Source organism: Scatophagus argus, chromosome 19, assembly GCF_020382885.2.
Source record: "Scatophagus argus isolate fScaArg1 chromosome 19, fScaArg1.pri, whole genome shotgun sequence".
In the NCBI taxonomy this organism is placed as follows: domain Eukaryota; kingdom Metazoa; phylum Chordata; class Actinopteri; family Scatophagidae; genus Scatophagus; species Scatophagus argus.
Window position 1 is genome coordinate 12,904,257 of NC_058511.1, and position 19,507 is coordinate 12,923,763.

The 19,507-nt window shown below is 38.8% G+C and overlaps 1 protein-coding gene across 5 annotated transcripts in view; it reads left to right on the forward strand.

Moving 5' to 3' along the window:
* The window catches only part of syndig1l (synapse differentiation inducing 1-like), a 57,019-nt gene extending 37,882 nt beyond the window's left edge, over positions 1 to 19,137 (forward strand). For 4 of the 5 annotated variants that reach the window (XM_046373458.1, XM_046373457.1, XM_046373456.1 and 1 more), the window contains 2 exons: positions 10,519 to 10,656; positions 18,632 to 19,137. In XM_046373458.1, the coding sequence (XP_046229414.1) occupies positions 10,519 to 10,656; positions 18,632 to 18,790 (297 nt within the window). In that variant the 3' untranslated portion in view covers positions 18,791 to 19,137. Of the gene's footprint in view, positions 1 to 10,518; positions 10,657 to 12,458; positions 12,569 to 18,631 lie in introns of all 5 variants that reach the window. The other variant, XR_006841670.1, reaches the window with a different exon arrangement.
* Positions 19,138 to 19,507: the final 370 nt, after the last annotated feature.

A 19,507-nucleotide genomic window follows, 5' to 3' on the forward strand; every position in this document is an offset into this window, starting at 1 on the left:
AGCGATGCTATAAACATTTAAATAATACAAGTCTCAGAGTTCCAGTTGAAATGACATGTTTATCAGTCACTTGGGGCAGGGGACTGGCTCATACAGCTTGTGTTATTTATACTATAAATTGCTGTAGCCTCGCTGCACTGGTGTGGTTTGGAGCCGACTGTGAAGCAGTCAGAACGAAACCTTCAAGTCTGAGACCGTGGTTCTCTGCCAGAAAATGGAGAATTGCTCCCTCTAAGTTGGGATGCTACCCTTGACCAGCTGCTACCTCTAGTCAAGAAGTTCAAACATCTTGTGAAGGCAAATTGGAGCTTGAGATGGACAGGTGGTTTGCGTATGGTCACAACCTTTGTGTAGTATCCAAAGAATTAGACTGCACATACAAGTGCCCGAAATGACTTTCCTGCTTAGTGTAGCTGGGCTCATCCTTAGGCTGAATGGCTCAGGCATCAGGAGGAGCTCAGATAAGAGCTGCTGTCTTTTCGTGTTGAACTCGTCAGAGCCATTCCTGAGCTTTAAACAGTGTGTCCTCCTGCCTGACCCACCAGTCATGTAGACCATTTACAACTGCCAACCAGTCACACCTGACACCCCTGTGCTCCCGCCACAATCTTTGCTCCTTTAAAACAGTTTGCCCCACCTGCTGATCTAAGAACGAGTAGTTCTATAGCCAAACAATATTTATTGAATGGGATATCTTCTGTAGCAAACATTAACATAAACATTAATTAGAAAATGCTGAAAACATAAAATGTCGAAAATAATACAATACTATATTGAGCTTTGACTGTACTGCTGGTAATTAGTCCAGTCCTCACAAAATTGATTGGCTTTGGCTACACAATGTCGCAAAATAGTAACATGAACACAATGCTTGTGCGATTAGCTTTGCCCAATATGCCCAGGTATTCATTCAGTTTAAAAATTTTAAATATATTAAATCACTAGCAAGGTTGCACAACTTCATAAATAAAACAAAACAAAATAAAATATTGCAGTTATTTTGATTTGATTTATTTAGATTTCAATGTGATCTATTGCCTTACATCTTGCATTAGTCCAGATTTGTAACTGAACCTAACAAGAGGCAAGATGATCATTGTTGTAATCGTGGCTTCATCGAATTGCTTCAATAGCTCAAAATGCAAAAGAGAGGAAACTAATCAGTTGGAAATACATTGAATGGTTGTAAGAGAACAAATAATAGTCATAAACAATATAAATAAATGGCTTTGATGTACTGAAAAATTTAAAGATTTTAACTTTAAGGACAGTGTCACCCAGCTGATGTGACCCTGTATATTTTTGATCTTTGAGTCATGCTTTTGGTCTATTACAATTTTCATGTATTTTCACCTGCATAAAAGATAGCACTTGAACTAAGGATAAGAGCAACTGTTTCTATTTGTCAGCCATCTGTTACACCATCTCCAGTGCATGAAATTAGCATTTATCTTTGCATTTCATATTCACACGATAATTTGTTCATGTGGTAGTCTTGCCCCCATGCAGCATTTCAATAAAATGCCCTGTTATCAGCTTATCTGATTGAACCCCTTTTTTTGCTGCACAGTCATTGGAGTGTTAAAACCATGGCTGTGGGTGTGAAATCAATAGAGAAGTCAGTTGAAGTATATTTGTAAATGCCCTCTGCAGTATTTTAGCTCGGACTCGGTTTGAATGGAGGGGTTATCCATTCTCACTAAATCTGAAAGGATGTGAGCGCTCATGTCTTCATTAAATCTAAAATGTAGTCATGTTGCAGTTCAGTGCACATATATTGTGCCTTTCTGGAGTCCAGCACCCAGTACGAGCCTATGTCATATATCTCATGAAATATTTCAGAGATACCCCATTTCTCATTTAGTAGTAAATGACAAACCGATCCCTTGGATCATTTCAGTTCAGCAGCAAGATCAGTGGGTTTTAAAGCTTTCTCCTCTCTGCTAAACGGGGATATTTATCCCCTGCCTTGGTACATCTTTCTGGACTATAGAAATTGTAGCACTTGCCTGAAATGTAAATTAAGGTATGTCAAAAAATGTAACTTAATTCCTGAATGACTTTTGTGAACGAAAAAAGATTCCTTTATCCTCATTTTCAAATCCCATAAATGACTGATTGCACATGGCATGATTAAAGCAAACTCAAAAATCTGATAAAAAAATAAACAAGGACAAAGACATAGTCTTCATTTAAAACATTAAGGAAATTACTGTCAACGGAATCTCAGCGTTTCACTTTTTGGTGTTTTGTCCCATGTTTTGGTGCCACTGTCAGCCCAGTTGTTAAACATCTCAGACATCTGATTATTTTCTGTACTAAACAGCTCTTCTCAAGGTTTTTAACCTAGCAGCCTTAGTGAGAATTCCTTATAAAATTAAATACAGTTTCTGCCCGCCACTGCAGAGACCTTGGGTTAAATAGTGGCAGCAGCTCTTCAAAGACAGTTTGAAGAGCTGCAGATCACAATGTTCCCAGTTGTGAAACTGTTTTTTTTTTTAAATTTGTGCCACAAGTATAGTGAGTGGTACAGGTTGATTAGTTATCTGAACTCTACCGTCTACTCTACACCATCCTTTCCCAGAGTGAATGGGAGTTAATATACCCATTTCTCACCTCACAAATATCTTAATTGACAAGCCAATTTTTTGTTAACAAGCAGCATACTTAATTTTCTACCATGTGAGGTTTCAAAACATGATTTTACACCCACAACCCTCTCTGATTCCGGTAACGGGGTTCGGAGCCTCAGAAGAACTTCTTGACATAGCTGTTGAGACATCCTTTGACCCTGTCAGACACTCTACATGCTTTAGCTACCTTCAAATTCAAGTATATCAGAATGATTGAAGTGGATCATCAGCAATGTCTTCAACAAACAAATATGTTGTGGACTGATAACCATAACTTGCACTGCTTGCTATCGGAGTTGGGAGCAGGAAACAACTGCATATGCAGTAGAAGTTCTAGAGCAACTGTAACCAGAACTTGTAAGGTCAAACCCAACATAAGACACACACCTTTTCAACAGTGCAGTTGTTTTTATGCTCCATCACATGATGGAAATAAACAGTAGATATAAACAGAATAAAAAGTAGTGTCGTCACATGTGACAGGTCTCCACTCACAGCTGTCAATTTTTGTCATCTCTGATAGGGTGTGTCCTTGTTTGCCAAGAAACAAAAAACTCAGAGCTAGGACTCAGTTTTATTCAAAATTTGTCATTGTTTAGTATGAAGGAATATTGAAAATGTGGTCTATTAAGATGCACTGTACAAAAACATAAAGGCAATACTTTTGTTTTCAATGCCACTTTTCATGGTTGAAGTAAATAATCAAACTTTTTCTGTGCACACCAAAGGCTTCTTTTTTATATAAAATAATTAATTTGTTAAGTCTGTGTTCCAGTGAGTAACATGTTTGCCATTTTAACAGATAATGATTTGTAAGCCCCAAAAGTTGCAGTTCATTGTAAAAATAGTAAACTACCGTCTAGTTTTGTGTGAAAATGCTCAGTGAACTACATCTCTCATCTCTTACAATATACAGCATCAACATCGACATGGCTGTTAGTGTGGCAGGGGTACAAAAAGAAACTTGCAAGAAACAATTCTGTAATACCATATAAACATATTTTGTGCTACAAGATGTAGAAGTCATTTTGGGCAAGCTAGCATGCTTGTCTTGGTTTCATAGTGGTCACACATTGCTGGATACAACCCCTAAATTGGGACTCATATGTTCCAGTGAAGAAATGTTGCCCCACATTCAATAATACACATTTTCAATTGGAATTGTGGCACATGTGTTATAAAAACATGATCACAGTCGCCACCATAATGCATGTCATGAAATCCTTTAAATAACCGATCTACATCATTTAGTGTTGCTGTATTTAATCTGTATTCTGAGAAATTGATCATTTTGTCTGATTAGAAAAATTTCTTCATTCATGAATGCTATATATTTTATCAGCATTTGAACATTTTCATTCAAAATGTAAAAGTTAATGCCAAAGTGGCTGGTCTCAATATCTGGTCTAAGTAGGTTTAAGTAAAGAAGAAGACGAGACGAGATGTGAGACATGTGGCTGTATACAAGATAAGAAATAAAATGTTCTCCTCATTCTTGGTTTTGAATGAAGTTCCTGAAAAAGAAATAAAGTAGCCCAGTGTTGTTTCTCTATGCCAAGCTTCACTGCAGCTTCCATAATCCTTGTCTGAATGGCAATGAATCGGAGTATCAAAAAGTGAATAATGAGAAAGATGCTTCTGTAATGCAGCGAGTTTTGAGTAATATCAGCCCTTTGGAGATCATTACACGCTTCAAATCTGAGCAGTTTTTTGGGGGACAGATATGTAATGATTGCCTAGCAGTCTGCTGGATTTAGATGGATTTAGATTTTTTTTTTTATTCAAAAACAAAGTCAAGGAAGATAATACTCTTATTGCAATGCAAGTATAATCGGTACAATACCTTGAGGCCTGTCATCCTCATATCCACTGTGTTGCTCCCCATTAGTCGGGAGCGTCACCTTCTCATTGGGTATGAATATGTAATACAGCTTTGTAATATCCCATATTAAATGGCTATAGGCACAAGCCAATCAATTATCCGATGAATTATCAATGCTAGCAGCTTCACTCCAGTGCTTCATTCTCAGTCAGAGTGGCACTTGCAATGTATTTTAATTAATTTCATTCAACATATTTAGATCAGGTCAGATTTCGAGATGAAGGCATATAGTGTGCACCTCCTTGTTGAGTCCTTATTGCTGTGTTTATATATTAATATGCACTTACTTTCAGCAATCGGTATGATCGATTTGTTTTAGTAAGTATGCTACTCACACTATATTTTTAGTAGCTTCTACCCAATCTCTGAGTTGACCTATGGATTATGAAAGTTTAACTCTTATTACAGATGTGATAGGAAATTAGATGAGACATAAGTGGTGGTCCTTGCCAGACTCAAACCAGGCACATACAAACACCTGTGTTTCTAATAACATAAAACATACAAAAGATTTTCTGGTTTTATAGAATTCTTTATTAAGTCTGATTTAATCACTGATTTCTTGGCTGCACAACACAGTGCAGCCAACCATTTCAACCAGTTTATGGAGCATGGTGTGAATACTAAGCGTGATGTCTAGTGTTGTAGCCTTATAACAGCATCCTCAATTGCACACCTGTCAACAAGATGCCACTGGAGCAATGGGAAGAAAAAACAACAAATATTTTGTTCATTAATTCCCCATAGGTATTACATCCCTACCAACGATAGCAGTACGTGTTTGAGAGGACAGCATCATGATGAGGCTCTTGCTATTGTCATCACACACACTGAAAGTTAACGCTCTATCACACTGCCTGACAAATTACCTACTAAACCCATCTGGGGCCGTGGGCTCCTAACCCGGAATAACTTAACATGACCATCTGGAGCATGGACACAGACCCACGTGTGTGTTGCACTGATGCTGTATTAGAATGCAGAGGGTGCAACTGAATGTCTTGGCTTGTTCTGCCTCACGACAGACAGGGAGGCCAGATGACCTGCAGATGACTCTTATGCAAAGAGAACAGTCATCATCATTTGTAGAAATATAATTAAATGAGAGAGGACTATTAAGAGGGCACAGATTCTAATGACTTACGCTTGCTCCCTTTTCACATAGCACGTTTTCTCATGGACATAGGAGACAGCTGCAAGAGCAAATCTAACATAACGTCATAAATAGGTTCTCCATTAATCTATATCATATACCTATCAGCACTGTAAATGTGCTGAAAATGTAATTTTGTGCAGTGCTGCATCTTTGGTGACATTTGCTGACTAACTTTGCTTATGCATTCAGCCAAGTAATTGAATTCCCTTTGGTTGTGAAGTAGTCTCAGACTTCTCTATAGGCTTCACCTTTGTGTAGTTGCACAGTAAAGCTTTTAATTTATGTAATCACAACCAAAGGCTTTTGCTTTGTGAAATACTTGAAAAGACAACATTAATTTCTGTGGGTGTGTTAATTACATTCAGTTTGGTCCCTGGCTTTTACATTGTGATGTGTTTGTGGTCTGTAGTTTTTTTTCTTTTGTTTTTTTTTCTCTCTCTTTGTCTCTTATGCATTTAGGCAAGCAGCTGCACTGCTCAGATTTTTCTGGCATACGTGACTGTACAGTTGTTATGGATTTACGCTGGCGATTTTTGATGTATTGGATAGCATAGCAAAGGGAAATGAAATATTCTTTTTTCCGTATAGAAGCTGGTGACATCTGAATTACCGGTAAGAGCTCAGCTTTCTTATGATTCTGCATTCATAAGCACACCAAAGACATATATATGAAGAAAACTGTGACAGACATATCCTCATGGACAATGAGCTTCGGATACATGTTTTTATTTATTTATTTTGTTTATTGGGAACAGAAAAAAATATGATGACAGAAACTGAGAATAGGTAGGATTCTTTTGCTAATGTATTCAAAATATGCAGTGAAAATGTAACAAATGTAAAATAACAGTGCTTTTATGTTGTCCTATCCTGATTCACTGTTTCTTTTGCAGTCACTGCATGTGGACTTGATTATTTATGTTACTGTCTTCAGAAAATTATGAGTAAGGATCATCTCTGCAATGCTCAGTTTGGATTCGCAAGACACGTTAGCACATCACAGATAAAAAAGAACATCAAATAAATGTAACAACCTGTGAGACACTTTGTACGCCACAGAGTAGTTCAATTCAAAGATACATTAAAATTCATGTTCACCTTCATGCCATCTTCATATGCCTTCCAAGTACATGCAGGAGTTATAGTGCCAGGTATTCACCTGACATGAAATCAGGACAAAAATAAGTAAAGGTGCAAAGACAAATCTCCAGGGGGGCTGGAGAGTAGGGGGTTAAAAAAAGTGTGGCCACATTTGTGGAGGCAATTTGGCAACAAATAAATTACACAAAACCTCCTCCTTGGTTATGCTGTCATGGCAGAGTGGTGAAACCATCCATTAGCTCTTCATTACCTGTCAGCCTGTTGCCTCATGTTGACAGGATTTACGCCCCACAAGACATATCTGAGCACAGCTAGCAGCACCAGCTTGCATAGTCATTAGGGGTTTCTAGTAGAGGGGAGGTGGCGACAACACAAGCACACACTTGCTCATTGAAAGTCAGGTAGAAAGCTGGTAAACAAAATTCTGTTTACTTTAAATCAAATACAGCTTCTCAGAAAATCCAAAGCTGGTTCTTGACAGTGTGATATGAATTCATGGATGACGTGGATTTAAGGAAAAAGAAAAGATAATGTTGTGATCACACCCTAGTAACTGCTCCATGATGCAGCTTTGCAGAGGGATTGGTAGTCTGTTTCCATCTGCTTTCAATCTCCTGCAACCATTTGAAAGGTTTTTGATCAATACCCTTTCTCTGTATCCAGATAGGTCTGCATCTACAGGAAGCTACATGCAGACCTGTCAGGATGTCCGACTGCTGCTGACCTCGTTGTTGGCTTGCTGAACTGACAGTCTCTGCTTCCTTAACTCCTCTCTCTGCTTTCCCTGATAATCTAAGCCAACCAAACGGCTCCCTGGATGATGTGTGTTTTCATCCTGCAAACAGCCAGAAGGCCGTGCAGATATTGTCAGGGAGCTCGAAGGCATAGAGCAAAGCAGAGCAGGGCTGGCTCTGCATAGATTGCACCATAGAGCTTGCTTAAGGCCATGAAGGCCGAATGACATTATGCAAAACCTAGACTGCATTATGACCTTTTTTTCCCTTCAGCATTACATTATGAAAAGAATGAAGACATATCGATCATCTTAGTAGGGGCCTCTGCTCTTTAACATATTCAGAAATAGAGCTTGACGACACAGTGGTCTTGCATCCAAAGTTTAATATGCTTGTTTTGTCTTCCAGAGGTTTATTTTTAGATTAAATTAATCCAATGTGGCCCCTACCATCAGTGGGCAGCACCCCCCTCACATTTCAACCACCCACCCACTAATCCCAACTAATCAATCAAGGAACATGTCAACACTGCTGCATGTTATTAAAACTAATTGAAAACTGTTTCGCTCCTCGATGCAAATGCATTCCCAACACTCTCGCCCAGTTACAGCAATTTAACTTTTAATACAAAGCACACACGGCTGTACTGCACTCTTCTTTACTGAAGTAAAACACAGTGATGGGGTACACAACAAAATTACATGTTTTAAAAGAGTACTTTGTGGTTCCCTTGTTTATGCAAATTATTCAGATGCAAACTGTAACTTTCTATTAAGTTAACCCCAATGAAATTATTTGTAGTTTTTTCACATTTTTCACTTTTTGTAGTTTTGTTTCCTAAAATATGGCATCAAAGTTAACAAGATAAAAAATATCACTGAAAATCTGGCAAGCTCAGCTTCCCATGTCTTTGTCTTTCATTTACTTGCATTAACGTTCATTATATGATACATGAATAAAATACCCCAAAAAATAACAATTAAAACATGAAAACAATTCCCAAGTCCTATGCCACTGGAATTTTACAGCACAGAGATCTGAAATGTAGGAGCAAAGGGAATGATGCGCCGGATGCATGTTAGTCAAAATGTTTTTGTTTTTTTTTGTACAACACTTGCCCAAGAAAAACCCTCAAGTCTATCTAACAAGGGCAGGCAACCCCATCCAGGCCTGAGGCCAGCACACACACATCAAGGTAGGCTACAGCTGTGGTCTAATACTGTAAAGAGTGTCTCTGTTGGGAAGATTTCAATCTGTGGTCGAGAGCAAACACTGTAATCTCTGTGTTTAAAATGAAAGTCCAAATTCATTAGGTACGCCACAACCACAAAAAACACATGCAGGGATTAAGAGCTACAAACCCACTGAAAATATGAAGACAAATACGGATTACATAGTGACGCGATGTCCCAGGAAAAGCAGTGGTTTTGACAGATTACCATCTTAAATGTGATGTTTTGACTTTTGATTACAGCTCACCACAACTTTGTCCCATGGTCTGCATGAATTCTCTCACCTCAGATGAAATATAAATAACTGAAATATTAACCTATTTTTTTCTACAGTATTTTACTTTCTTTCATTTATTTTTCATCTTCCACCCTCATGCTGGATCATCCTTCAAACAGGATCATGTGTGAAAGATTTATTTTAATAGCTCATGTAGAAACTGTGACCTCAATCTGTGATTTCTTTTCATTACAGACACTGCAGAAAATAAATCTCTGTTCTTTGTCTTGTCTTTGTTGTGGGGGACGGCACACAGATATATAGTGTGTGTGTGTGTTAAAGGTTGTTTGGCCAAATGCGGTCAGAACAATCCAACTTTGAAACTGTAATAAACCCTAGTATTTTCTGCTGTGGATCAGGGACTGAGAATCTGTTACCCTCTAAACAGTATGCAGATCTATTCTCTTCTACTGAAAGGCAGTTCAGTTCCATGTGAGGAATGTTGCGTGGTGCATGAAATAGGTTCATAAAGCTTGAGGGAAGAGGTGTGCTTGATTCATAACTATTTCACATCTGAAATGAAATGTACTTTCAACCATAGCGTTTTTTTTTTATTCCATCTGTTCTTTAGATGCAACATGCAGGAATGTAGGGATCTGCATATCTCAAAACTAATGAGAAACTAATGGGCCATCACAAAAAGTCTATGAATACAAGCTGTGACATTACGTAGAAGCAAATGGTCCTGCATGCAGTGACTCGTGTATGTTTTGTTTCCTATTACCCAATTTTTTTTATTTTTTTATTTTTTTGATGTATGCAGATTCCTTCTCCACCCAGTTGACCTGTACACCGATTGTTGTACTGCACAAAGGAAAACTTTTACATTCAATTTGTGAAATCTGTCAGCGATGCACTGATTTGTTGGAAGGCAGCACTATAACAGGGGATGCTGCAAATTTCTGTGGGGCTGTGGTATGTTAGGGATGGAGGAAAACATTAAACTGCCAAACAGTGTAAGCTGTTTAGGATGGTTTTTCTGAAGTTGCAATTTTGGAAAACATACTTATTCTCATTCTTGGCCAACAGCCATTTAGCTCAGTTTAGCACAAGGAGTGGGACAGATGTAGCGTAGCATCACATCTAATATGATGTTAACAATTTAACACATCTCATTTGTTTAATCCATGCAAAAGCAGAGTGTAAAAACCAAAGCCATTTCTTAGCTGAGAGTTTGCTGCTCCTGCACAACCCCGCATAAAGCCACAACTCGTCAAAATAAACAGGATACATGGTAATTACTGAAGTTCAGAAATGCTGATAAGTGGATTTTGTTTTTTTACCTTTAGGTAGGTTTGCTGTTTCCAAATGTTTCCACTCTTTATGCTAAGCTAAGCTGAGCTAATAATAATAAGAAGAAAATACACACATTTTCCAAACTGTCCAACATTTTTTTCTTACATAGTTGGAATGAATGTCATATTTAACTTGACATCTGGTTGTTGTCCATGTACAGGGCACAAAACATGTATGATTTGACCTGAGTTTCTGTTCCCTGTGCAGACGGACTGCTCCAGCGACAGTGAGAGTGAGGACAACTTTATAGTCGTCCCTCCACGAGACCACCTGGGCCTGGCCATCTTCTCCATGCTCTGCTGTTTCTGGCCTCTGGGGATTGCAGCATTTTACTTCTCACAGGGGGTGAGGACACACACATTTATAAATATAAATAAATACACACACACAATGCAATCGAGGATGTCCCTTTTATACCCAGCCATGATACTATCACCTCTTAGCAATGAAATTGCTAACCTGTGGAATGTCCCAAACACGTTTGCTTTTTTGGAACATGTTGCTGTCATCAAATTCAAAATAAGCATTTACTATAAATATATATTTATTTACAACAATTAATTAATTAAAAGGGATTAGCACATTATTACATTCTGTTTTTTTATTGACTTTTTCAAAGTTGTATGACTCATTACCAAAATGTTAACGGCTACCATACATAAAGAAGCGCTCACAGGTGACTCTTTTACTGCCAGCACAAGGCCAGTTTTTTACTGAGCTACCCATCAATAACTCAAGGCCAGTCCACAATGGCTGCTTGATGCTCTGTAAAGGTTCAAAGCCACCTGTGGGAGGGGACATAAGTCACTTTCAAGGTATTGTCTGTGAGATGGCCTTTGAACTAGTGACAGTTTGAAGAGGATTGGAGATGACCCCAATTACAGGTGTGCCAGTACATTAAATGTGATGAGCTCTCAGGCACATGAAACAGCCTTGTCTGAGCTGCAGCTTGGAAAGCAGAATTTGTGGGCATAAATTCATGAAAACACACCAAAAACACCGTGTCCTTCAGAAAATTTTAGTTTTAGTGGTTTTTTTTTTTTTTTTTGGACAGTTCTTGGACATTCAGTCCCTCGGTGGGGTACAGATTGGCATTCAGCATTATATATTTACAAACGTAAGGAAAATTGAAAATTATATTACTGAAAGATATGTCCTTTACTGTAAAGATGTAACCGCATTATTATAAACTGGAGAGGCAGCGGTCACTTCTAAAGCCTGTGTGATTTTAGACTGCGATCTGTCAAGATAGGACAAGATATCAATGATTATCTTGAAGTTTTAGTCAATACACCCTTAGTCGAAGACATCTGCAAACAGCACTTCCTTACTCTTTTCAGTTCTTTAGAAAACAGCTCTGATGATGGGATCATCAGAGGAACAAAGAAGGGATCACTACTTGTCTTGCTGCTAATCAGTTCTATCTCTCTTGTGTATGCCATCAATGTGAAAAAGCTAAACATGAAAAAAGGCCATCATTAGCACACACATAAACATACAGTGTGTGTTTAAAAGCATATATAAACAAACACATTCGCGAGACAGACAAGCTTTTTCAGTAAATTCTTCAGTCTTTGACTATAAATTCTTATCAAAAGCTTGAACATTTAGCTGTCTTATCTGTGGCCATGAGTAGTCCAAGGCAGATAAAGGCAGTCAGTGAATTATCTTGTCAGGAGCTAATTTGATTCTTCCTGAGTAATTATGGGGAAGTGATGGCTGTGTTTAGGGATGGATGGCTTTTCTGCCAATCTCCCTCCTTTAGAAGGTGCCATCCAGAAGAGCTGTCAGGAAAAGATATGGTGGGAGTCTGGCATTGCTTCATTTTATCGCTCAGCAACCAACTTCTCTGGCCACTTCACTTAATTCAATAGAGTTAGCGTGAGGATATTGTAAGTTTGTACGATTGTATAATAGATAACAATCTGACTGCTTTTTACTTGACTTATAGTTTAAAAAAAGGGTGAAACATAATTATACCACAAATCAGCTGCCTGTAATTATAGTATAAACAATATGACAGTTAGTTATAAGTTAAGGGTCTGTGACAATGATTCTTCCACATTTATTTATACAGTTTGTATAATTAGACTGCTAAATTCGAAGCCTTTTTATCCTTTTAACTGTTCTTTTCACCTTGTTTGTAGGGCAGTCTGAGTGGATGCATTATGGGTTAAGACAAGTGCAGCAGAATGACCGAGGAGAGAAGTTTAGGAATGACATCAGCTTACTCTTGAGGACATTTACAAACAAGCAGGTTAGCGACTGTAATAGAGTCTGTAGACAGCAGATCAATAGAGTTATTGTCCCACTGGAAGGTCAGGAGTAGTCAAACAGAGAGAGTCGCTGCATGGCTTCCCAAAGAGTAGAGTTGATCGAGGGAATCAACTAACACACACCCAGAAACAGACATGCATTCATCTTCATTTAAATTTCTCATATCCCATTGCCAAAGACTACGTCATTAGTTCTGTGTAATGCCTTTATGCTAATAGTGATTTACAGTTTTAGAATTCAGCGCTAACCGCCCACACACACACACAACTGATGACGACGAAAATACTGTGAATATCTGGGGAAAATTAGCTTGGAGCATTTGATTGGGAAGCAGAATTGAGTTTCAATTATTGCCACTAATAGGGTGAGTGTTTTGTTTGGAGATGCTGATAAATGTTTCTCTCAGCTCTGAGACATCTGCGCTGGTAAGTGCAGAGTTGAGAAACCGCAGCGATTCATTTCACGATTATGCAAATAAGACTCCCCTGAAGTTATCTTTCAGCATACAAGTCATCATAATGGATGAAAATGAATGAGCTAATTATTGTGAAACAGTTTATGTATTTGCATATGTGCCTGTGTGGGGGGGCGGTCGAGAGTCAGACAAAGAGAGGGGGAGAGAGAAAGTGAGAGATTGGCAGCTTTATGTTTTGTTTATTTGGAAGACAAACCCGTTAAGGGCGCGAAATTGACTTCCAAGAGTGCATCGCAGTATGTCTCCCGCTATGCAGCTACGTCTGAGATGTTATCTTTTTTTCCTATGACACCACATTTCAATCATTTTGTCAAGGTTGTGGAGATAAAGCCTTAATGCTTCCTACCATTTTCTTCTCAAGGGGATTCAAGGAAAAATCCTCACACTGGCGTACAAGGTATATGGTGCTTCATACACAGAGAAGAGAGCATCGGCACACACACACTTTCATCCTACTGTACTCATCTCTTCTGTCCACATTATAGCATTATTTTATTTAGTCTTTCAGAGTCATGTTCTTCAGGGAGAGCCACAATATGCTATAATTCAATTATTTGTCGCGAAGTGGAGATCAGTCACTTACAGTGTTTTCACTGAAGAAATGAAATAACAGGCATGTGTCCTTCAACTGTTTCCTGTCAGTGATGGAGAGAATTAAATCATCCACTGCCACATTTTGACTCTCTTCAGGATCTTGGGGGGGGGGGGTGGCTACATATTCAAAAAGATGTGATAATATACTCTGACTTGTTTTGAAGGCAAACTGCAACCTACAACCTACTTTCCCACAAGGCCTCCATTACAGTGCTTTTGCTTCAATAATTACTATATTGACATGGAAACTGCCTTGGATGCATGTCTTTTGTCTAGATTTGCCTCCTGACCTTTCGAGGCATTTGTCTGAAGAGTCTTTCTCTCCGGCTGTCATCTGGCTCTCTTTGTCTTGAACTATTAGGCATTGTCTTCCAAAACCTTCTTGGCACTAATGAAACACATGGTGCACAGTGGAAAGACCCCAACAACCATTACTGATAAATGGTTAACTGACTCTTTCAATTTTCATATTTATTATTCTGTAGACAAAGATTCTGTAAGATGGAAAGCTGCTTGCTTCATGAGGAGAAGCTAATCAGCAACAGAAGTCACTGTGCCCGTAACACAGTGCAGGATACACTTAGTCTGTGCCAGGACTGCCTGCTGAAATTCAATTATTTGAATAGTAGTCGGTTTCCTTTTTTTTCCTCGCTGGGTTGTTGTCCACAGGAAAAAATAAATAAATAAAAGTCACAGAAAAGTCTTCCTACCCTAAACACAACCAAAACAGTGGAAGTTCCGAAACAACCAAATCCAAGAACGTATCTGACTGTTCTGCATTTGCTTTGTTCAAATCTGTCGAATTTGGTTTGTATCTGTCTTAGGCAGGAATTACATTTTCCACGTATGTGAGGGTGAGCTATGGTCAGCTGGGACTGTAAAGTCTTGTCATCAGAGGGGGTACACACAGGTTCTGTCTGATATCTGTGTATTTCCATTTTGCTGTACCACAAGGGCATCCACTGCGCATTCGCAGGGAAACCAGAAAGGACCCTTAATTTGAAGAGGATGGGAAGAGACTCATCACTTCCCAAATCTCTAGAAAAACAATTACAATTTATACAAACTTTTCTTTTTCCTTTTATTTTTTGTGATTGTGTTAAGTAGAATAGCTCTTCTTCTTCCTCTCCCTCTTGCAAGGATGTCAACATTTTAATTTGTTTTTTTGTTATGAGCATGCGAGGAATACGTCTCCTGTACACAATGATCTCTACTGTGCAAGTGTCCTCCAATGTGTAGTCCAGAACCTAATATAAACACAACTACAAACCATCTATGTCATATGCATCTATTTGGGAGTATAATCCAGGCCTTAATGACCTGAGAAACTACAGACAGAAAGATTCAGGATGGTGAGCCAAGCAGAGAATAGTAGAGTCATACTCTTGGGTTCTGGCTCTGTTTACTTAACCGTAGTGAAAAGAGGTTATGAATAATACAGTATTTTTCATAATTATAGGTGCAGTGTATAGTTGAAAAGACAATAGTAGCTTATATATTAAATATTCATAAAAAACACATCTGTATAAATAACAAAACATTGGCACATATTAAAAATGGGTTGACATGTATCCTGTGTGTGAGCTTCGTCTTGTTATTGTTTTGTTAATATATTCTAATATAATGAAATTGTTATCCGCTGTATAAATAATTACAGTCAGTGTTTTTGGTTTTTGTTTTTTTGTTCCAAACTTGACTTGTCTGTGCCAGTATCAAAGTGTCAAAGGGTAACACCCTTCAGGTCCTCCGAAGAAATGTCAGTGCGCTCTAGGAGTTTCAGACTGTCCGGTGTGTGTTACATGTGCATCAGACTACCCCCACAGTACATTAGTGGGGTTTGCAGAGCACACCTGAAAGAAAAGGGGCCAGGTGCCTGAACCAGCTGGCTTTTCTCAGTGAGGAAAAGCAGTGGCTCAGTTCCATTATCCCACCAGATTTCTGATCTTCTCATTCTGCTACGATGACTAAGGTTAGACATCCTGAAAATAAACCTCATTTTAGTCCCTTTTATCCACGGTCTGAATGCTTTTCTGCGAAAAGTCAAAACTAGGATTTATGTGGCACCTTGCTTTGGTGTTTAATTTGCTATTCACTGCCAATGTCAGATATAAAATCCACATCGCTACAGATCCTGCATCTAACAGTCACAGTCCCTCTTAACCTTCTTCGTGAATTAGAAACGTAACATTGTCCACTTTGCGCTATGGCTAACTTTCAAAAGGAATGGGTTTCAATGAGAGATGGCCATGGCCTTTGAGTTGGAGGTAGTGACCCCGAAACCAACTTTATCACATTCACACATCACACACATCAACTGCACTGTCATGAAATTAATTTAGCAGAAAAATGAAGGTCATTTAACTGTCTCACATGCTACGTCTCTAAACATGCCGGCATACATTCAGCACATTAGTGAACCTGAGGTATTTGGTTGTAGGTACAATGAATTATGGTTGTGATTCAGCAACTGTTGGCACCGGTTTTGGATGGATGGATGGATGGATGGATGGATGGATGGATGGATGGATGGATGGATGGATGGATGGATGGATGGATGGATGGATGGATGGATATGGATGGATGGATGGATGGATGGATGGATGGATGGATGGATGGATGGATGGATGGATGGATGGATGGATGGATGGATGGATATGGATGGATGGATGGATGGATGGATGGATGGATAGATAGATAGAAACAACAAACAGCAAATCAAAACAGGCGTCTCTCTCTTCACTCATTTACTTCATGACAAACAAGGTCATTCATATAATATAGCATCTTTCACACGATAAACGTTCATGCACCATCAGTGACTTTCAATATTCACACAAGCAGCAGCATTCAGGAACATTTCCATCTTGCACCTGTCCAACAGATGGGTGTAATACAATATTTATGGATACTAACTGCCATAACACTCAGACAGAAGAAGAAAATGAGAACAAGGCTTTGTATGCAATAGAAGAGTTTTCAGGAAAATGGTAGGCAAGTAGGCAGCAGGTTTGCACAACAGAAATGATGCTGACATTAAGTGAGAGCTTCTTTCATCAGATGAATTCTGATTATGTATATGCTTGTCGTGGCATTGTTATGGCTTTCATTCGCAACAGCCATACTGACATTTTCCCTGAGATGTTACTAGGTTTAGATGTGGAACACTGGCACTGCAAATTTCTTTGAATATCAATGCCTGCTCCCCTTTTAAACATAAACATCAGATTCAAGTTGATAACTAGTATTTACAAAGTTATATTTGTGAGTGTTAGAACACATGCTCTTTTTTGTATGTATTTTGTGTGTTGATGATTAATACTGAACGTAAACATAACATTTTTCTATGTACGAGATAAGTTTCACAGTGTGCATCTAAGTTTTTAACTGAAGTATAATATTTAAAGTTGCTGTAATTAATATTTTTACATTAGCAATGGAAAAGACAGCAAGTACATAAATGTGTGCAAGAAGACACAAACTCAGAAAGAATTATCACCCAACACTGCAGTTCCCCTCATCTGTTTTGGTTTTGTTGCTCACAACTGTAATGTTTTGGCACAGTCTCACTTCTCTCATCAGCGCTGTTGTCAGCCACAGCAAGCAGCTTTTTTCCGGAAAAAAAAAAAAAACGACTAAAAAATCCATTGCAGTCTCTAATTGCCCAGCATTAGACGACAGGCAAAGAAAGTTAATGACTTGCTGGTGAACATAGCAAAACATTTAGCTGTCAGAGCCAGGTGTTTCTCTCAGAACTTGGTGGTGAGCAAAAACAGAACTAATAGGAATTTGACTTGGAAACGACTGAATGTTACTTTTGCTGCCTGATGAGTGAACAGACATTATTTAGCCATATCGACTTAACAAGGCCATAAGATGTCAAACATGTGACCTTTAGCCCAAAAAAGTTATAATTTTATTCACTATGAATGGATGCATGTAGTGTTAAGTAACAGATTATTAACAAAGCTAGTTTTATTCTTTCAACATCACACTAAATCCAAACACTGAATGTTAATTTAGTTGTCAGCAATAAACCATTTAAATATATAACACCATATTGATCTATAAAACAAGGATATGAACAATTGATCCATCTATTTTAATTTAACAATGACATGATATAATTAAGTATTAAGTGAGTTCCTCCTTATTTAATAATGATTCCTTTGCAGCTTACTGACTGGTTCTTCAGTTGTGAGTGTTGTGTGGGCTTTGTGCCTTTTTGAAGCACAGAGAGAAAGAAATCAGAGGAAGGAGGGAGATGGTATGGCAAAAGGCCACGAACATAATGAGAAAGGTTATAGTGCAATGTGCATTAAGCAACATTGGAAAGGTTGGAATTTCTAGTTTCCAGTGATAGCAAACATGTTATTGTAGATTGACGATTGACAATTATCCTGGGTGTTTTGAATACAAGTTGTTACTGTCCTTGAATGGCTCACACTACAGTATTACACAGTAGTAATAAGCAGCCCAGTTAACACAACAGCACATATATGAGGATCTATATGTACCTATGCATGCCACAAAGCAATGTGGACACATGAAGACCTATGCAGGCACTCAGATTTTTAGCAAATGTACATGTTTTTGGTTTGTCTGAACAGATTTTGTTCTCGACCAGTCTTTGATTAAATTATGACAAATCTGCTCTTCTTCTAAATTATGAGAGATCTGTTCTTCGTTTATCATTCAGTGCTAGCAGCTGATTTTACCCAAACCTTCCTTGACATTTTCACCCTGCCATTTTCTTTAGCCCTGCCATGCATGATGAGCTCTCCTGGGTTATCCGGAGTCGCTCACTCAGTGGACACATCCTCCAATTGTACTTTTTTTCCTCTCACCTCCGCAGAAATACTAGACAGCTTCTGTAATTATGGTTCTTTTGAAAAATGGGTCACTCTTTCTCTTGAGGTCCCATCAAAATGTATCTGACTTTCTTCTTCTTCTTCTCTTGCATTTTCTCCTTTCTAGACTACCAAGGCAGTGAACAAGGGTGACTTCCCACTGGCCAACATTGCCTCCCGACGGGCTTTGTTCCTTGCTGCCCTCTCCATCACTATAGGCACTGGTGTGTATGTGGGGGTGGTGGTAGCTCTCATTGCCTACCTTTCTAAGCCAGGACACATATAGTAGCCACACCTTCCCTCCACTCACCTCCAGGGAGCCCAGGAGGAGAACAACCCCCTCTTGGGAAAAGCATTACTCATGCAGACTTTGAGGAAAGTTTTTTGGGGGATGAACAGTTTTTCCCTCCACCTACCTTTCTTTCCAGCTTTCTGTCCCTACAGACCCCCTGTCAGCCAAGGGACTGCAGACAGGTCCAGCTGGAGAGTGAGAGGGAGAGGGATACAGGGAGAGAGTTTGAGTAATGGAAGTATTTTGTGTTGGAGTCCAGTTTGCATCCCATTAACTTAACCCTGTTGGCTTCACCCTCTTTTGGCTGGATTTTTAACTTCCTAGACGCTGAAGGAAACACTGAGAAGAAAAGACTGAGATGATAACTTTGTGAACCTAAGCAATTATTAAAAACAGAGGTTGAGGAGGTTGAGAAATCAAAACAAAATCACTCTTACATTGTTGTAAATTGAGCTGCAATTAAAATTGTAGCCTCTCTGTGAATTCCTATCTCCTGTCCCCCGTCACTGCAGTTTGTCATCCAGGACTGTCTTTAATAGACCGTGAGCTTCCCTCCCTTCCCCCTCAATTCAAAATACCAAGACCATTTGCCTCTGGGCTGACGGCCTCACAGTAAATGACCACACTTTTTCTTCAGTCATAACAAAGGATGGCTTTCGTTTCTGGATAAACTGTAGAAAAAATTATAGAACTTCTGATAATTATGAAGAA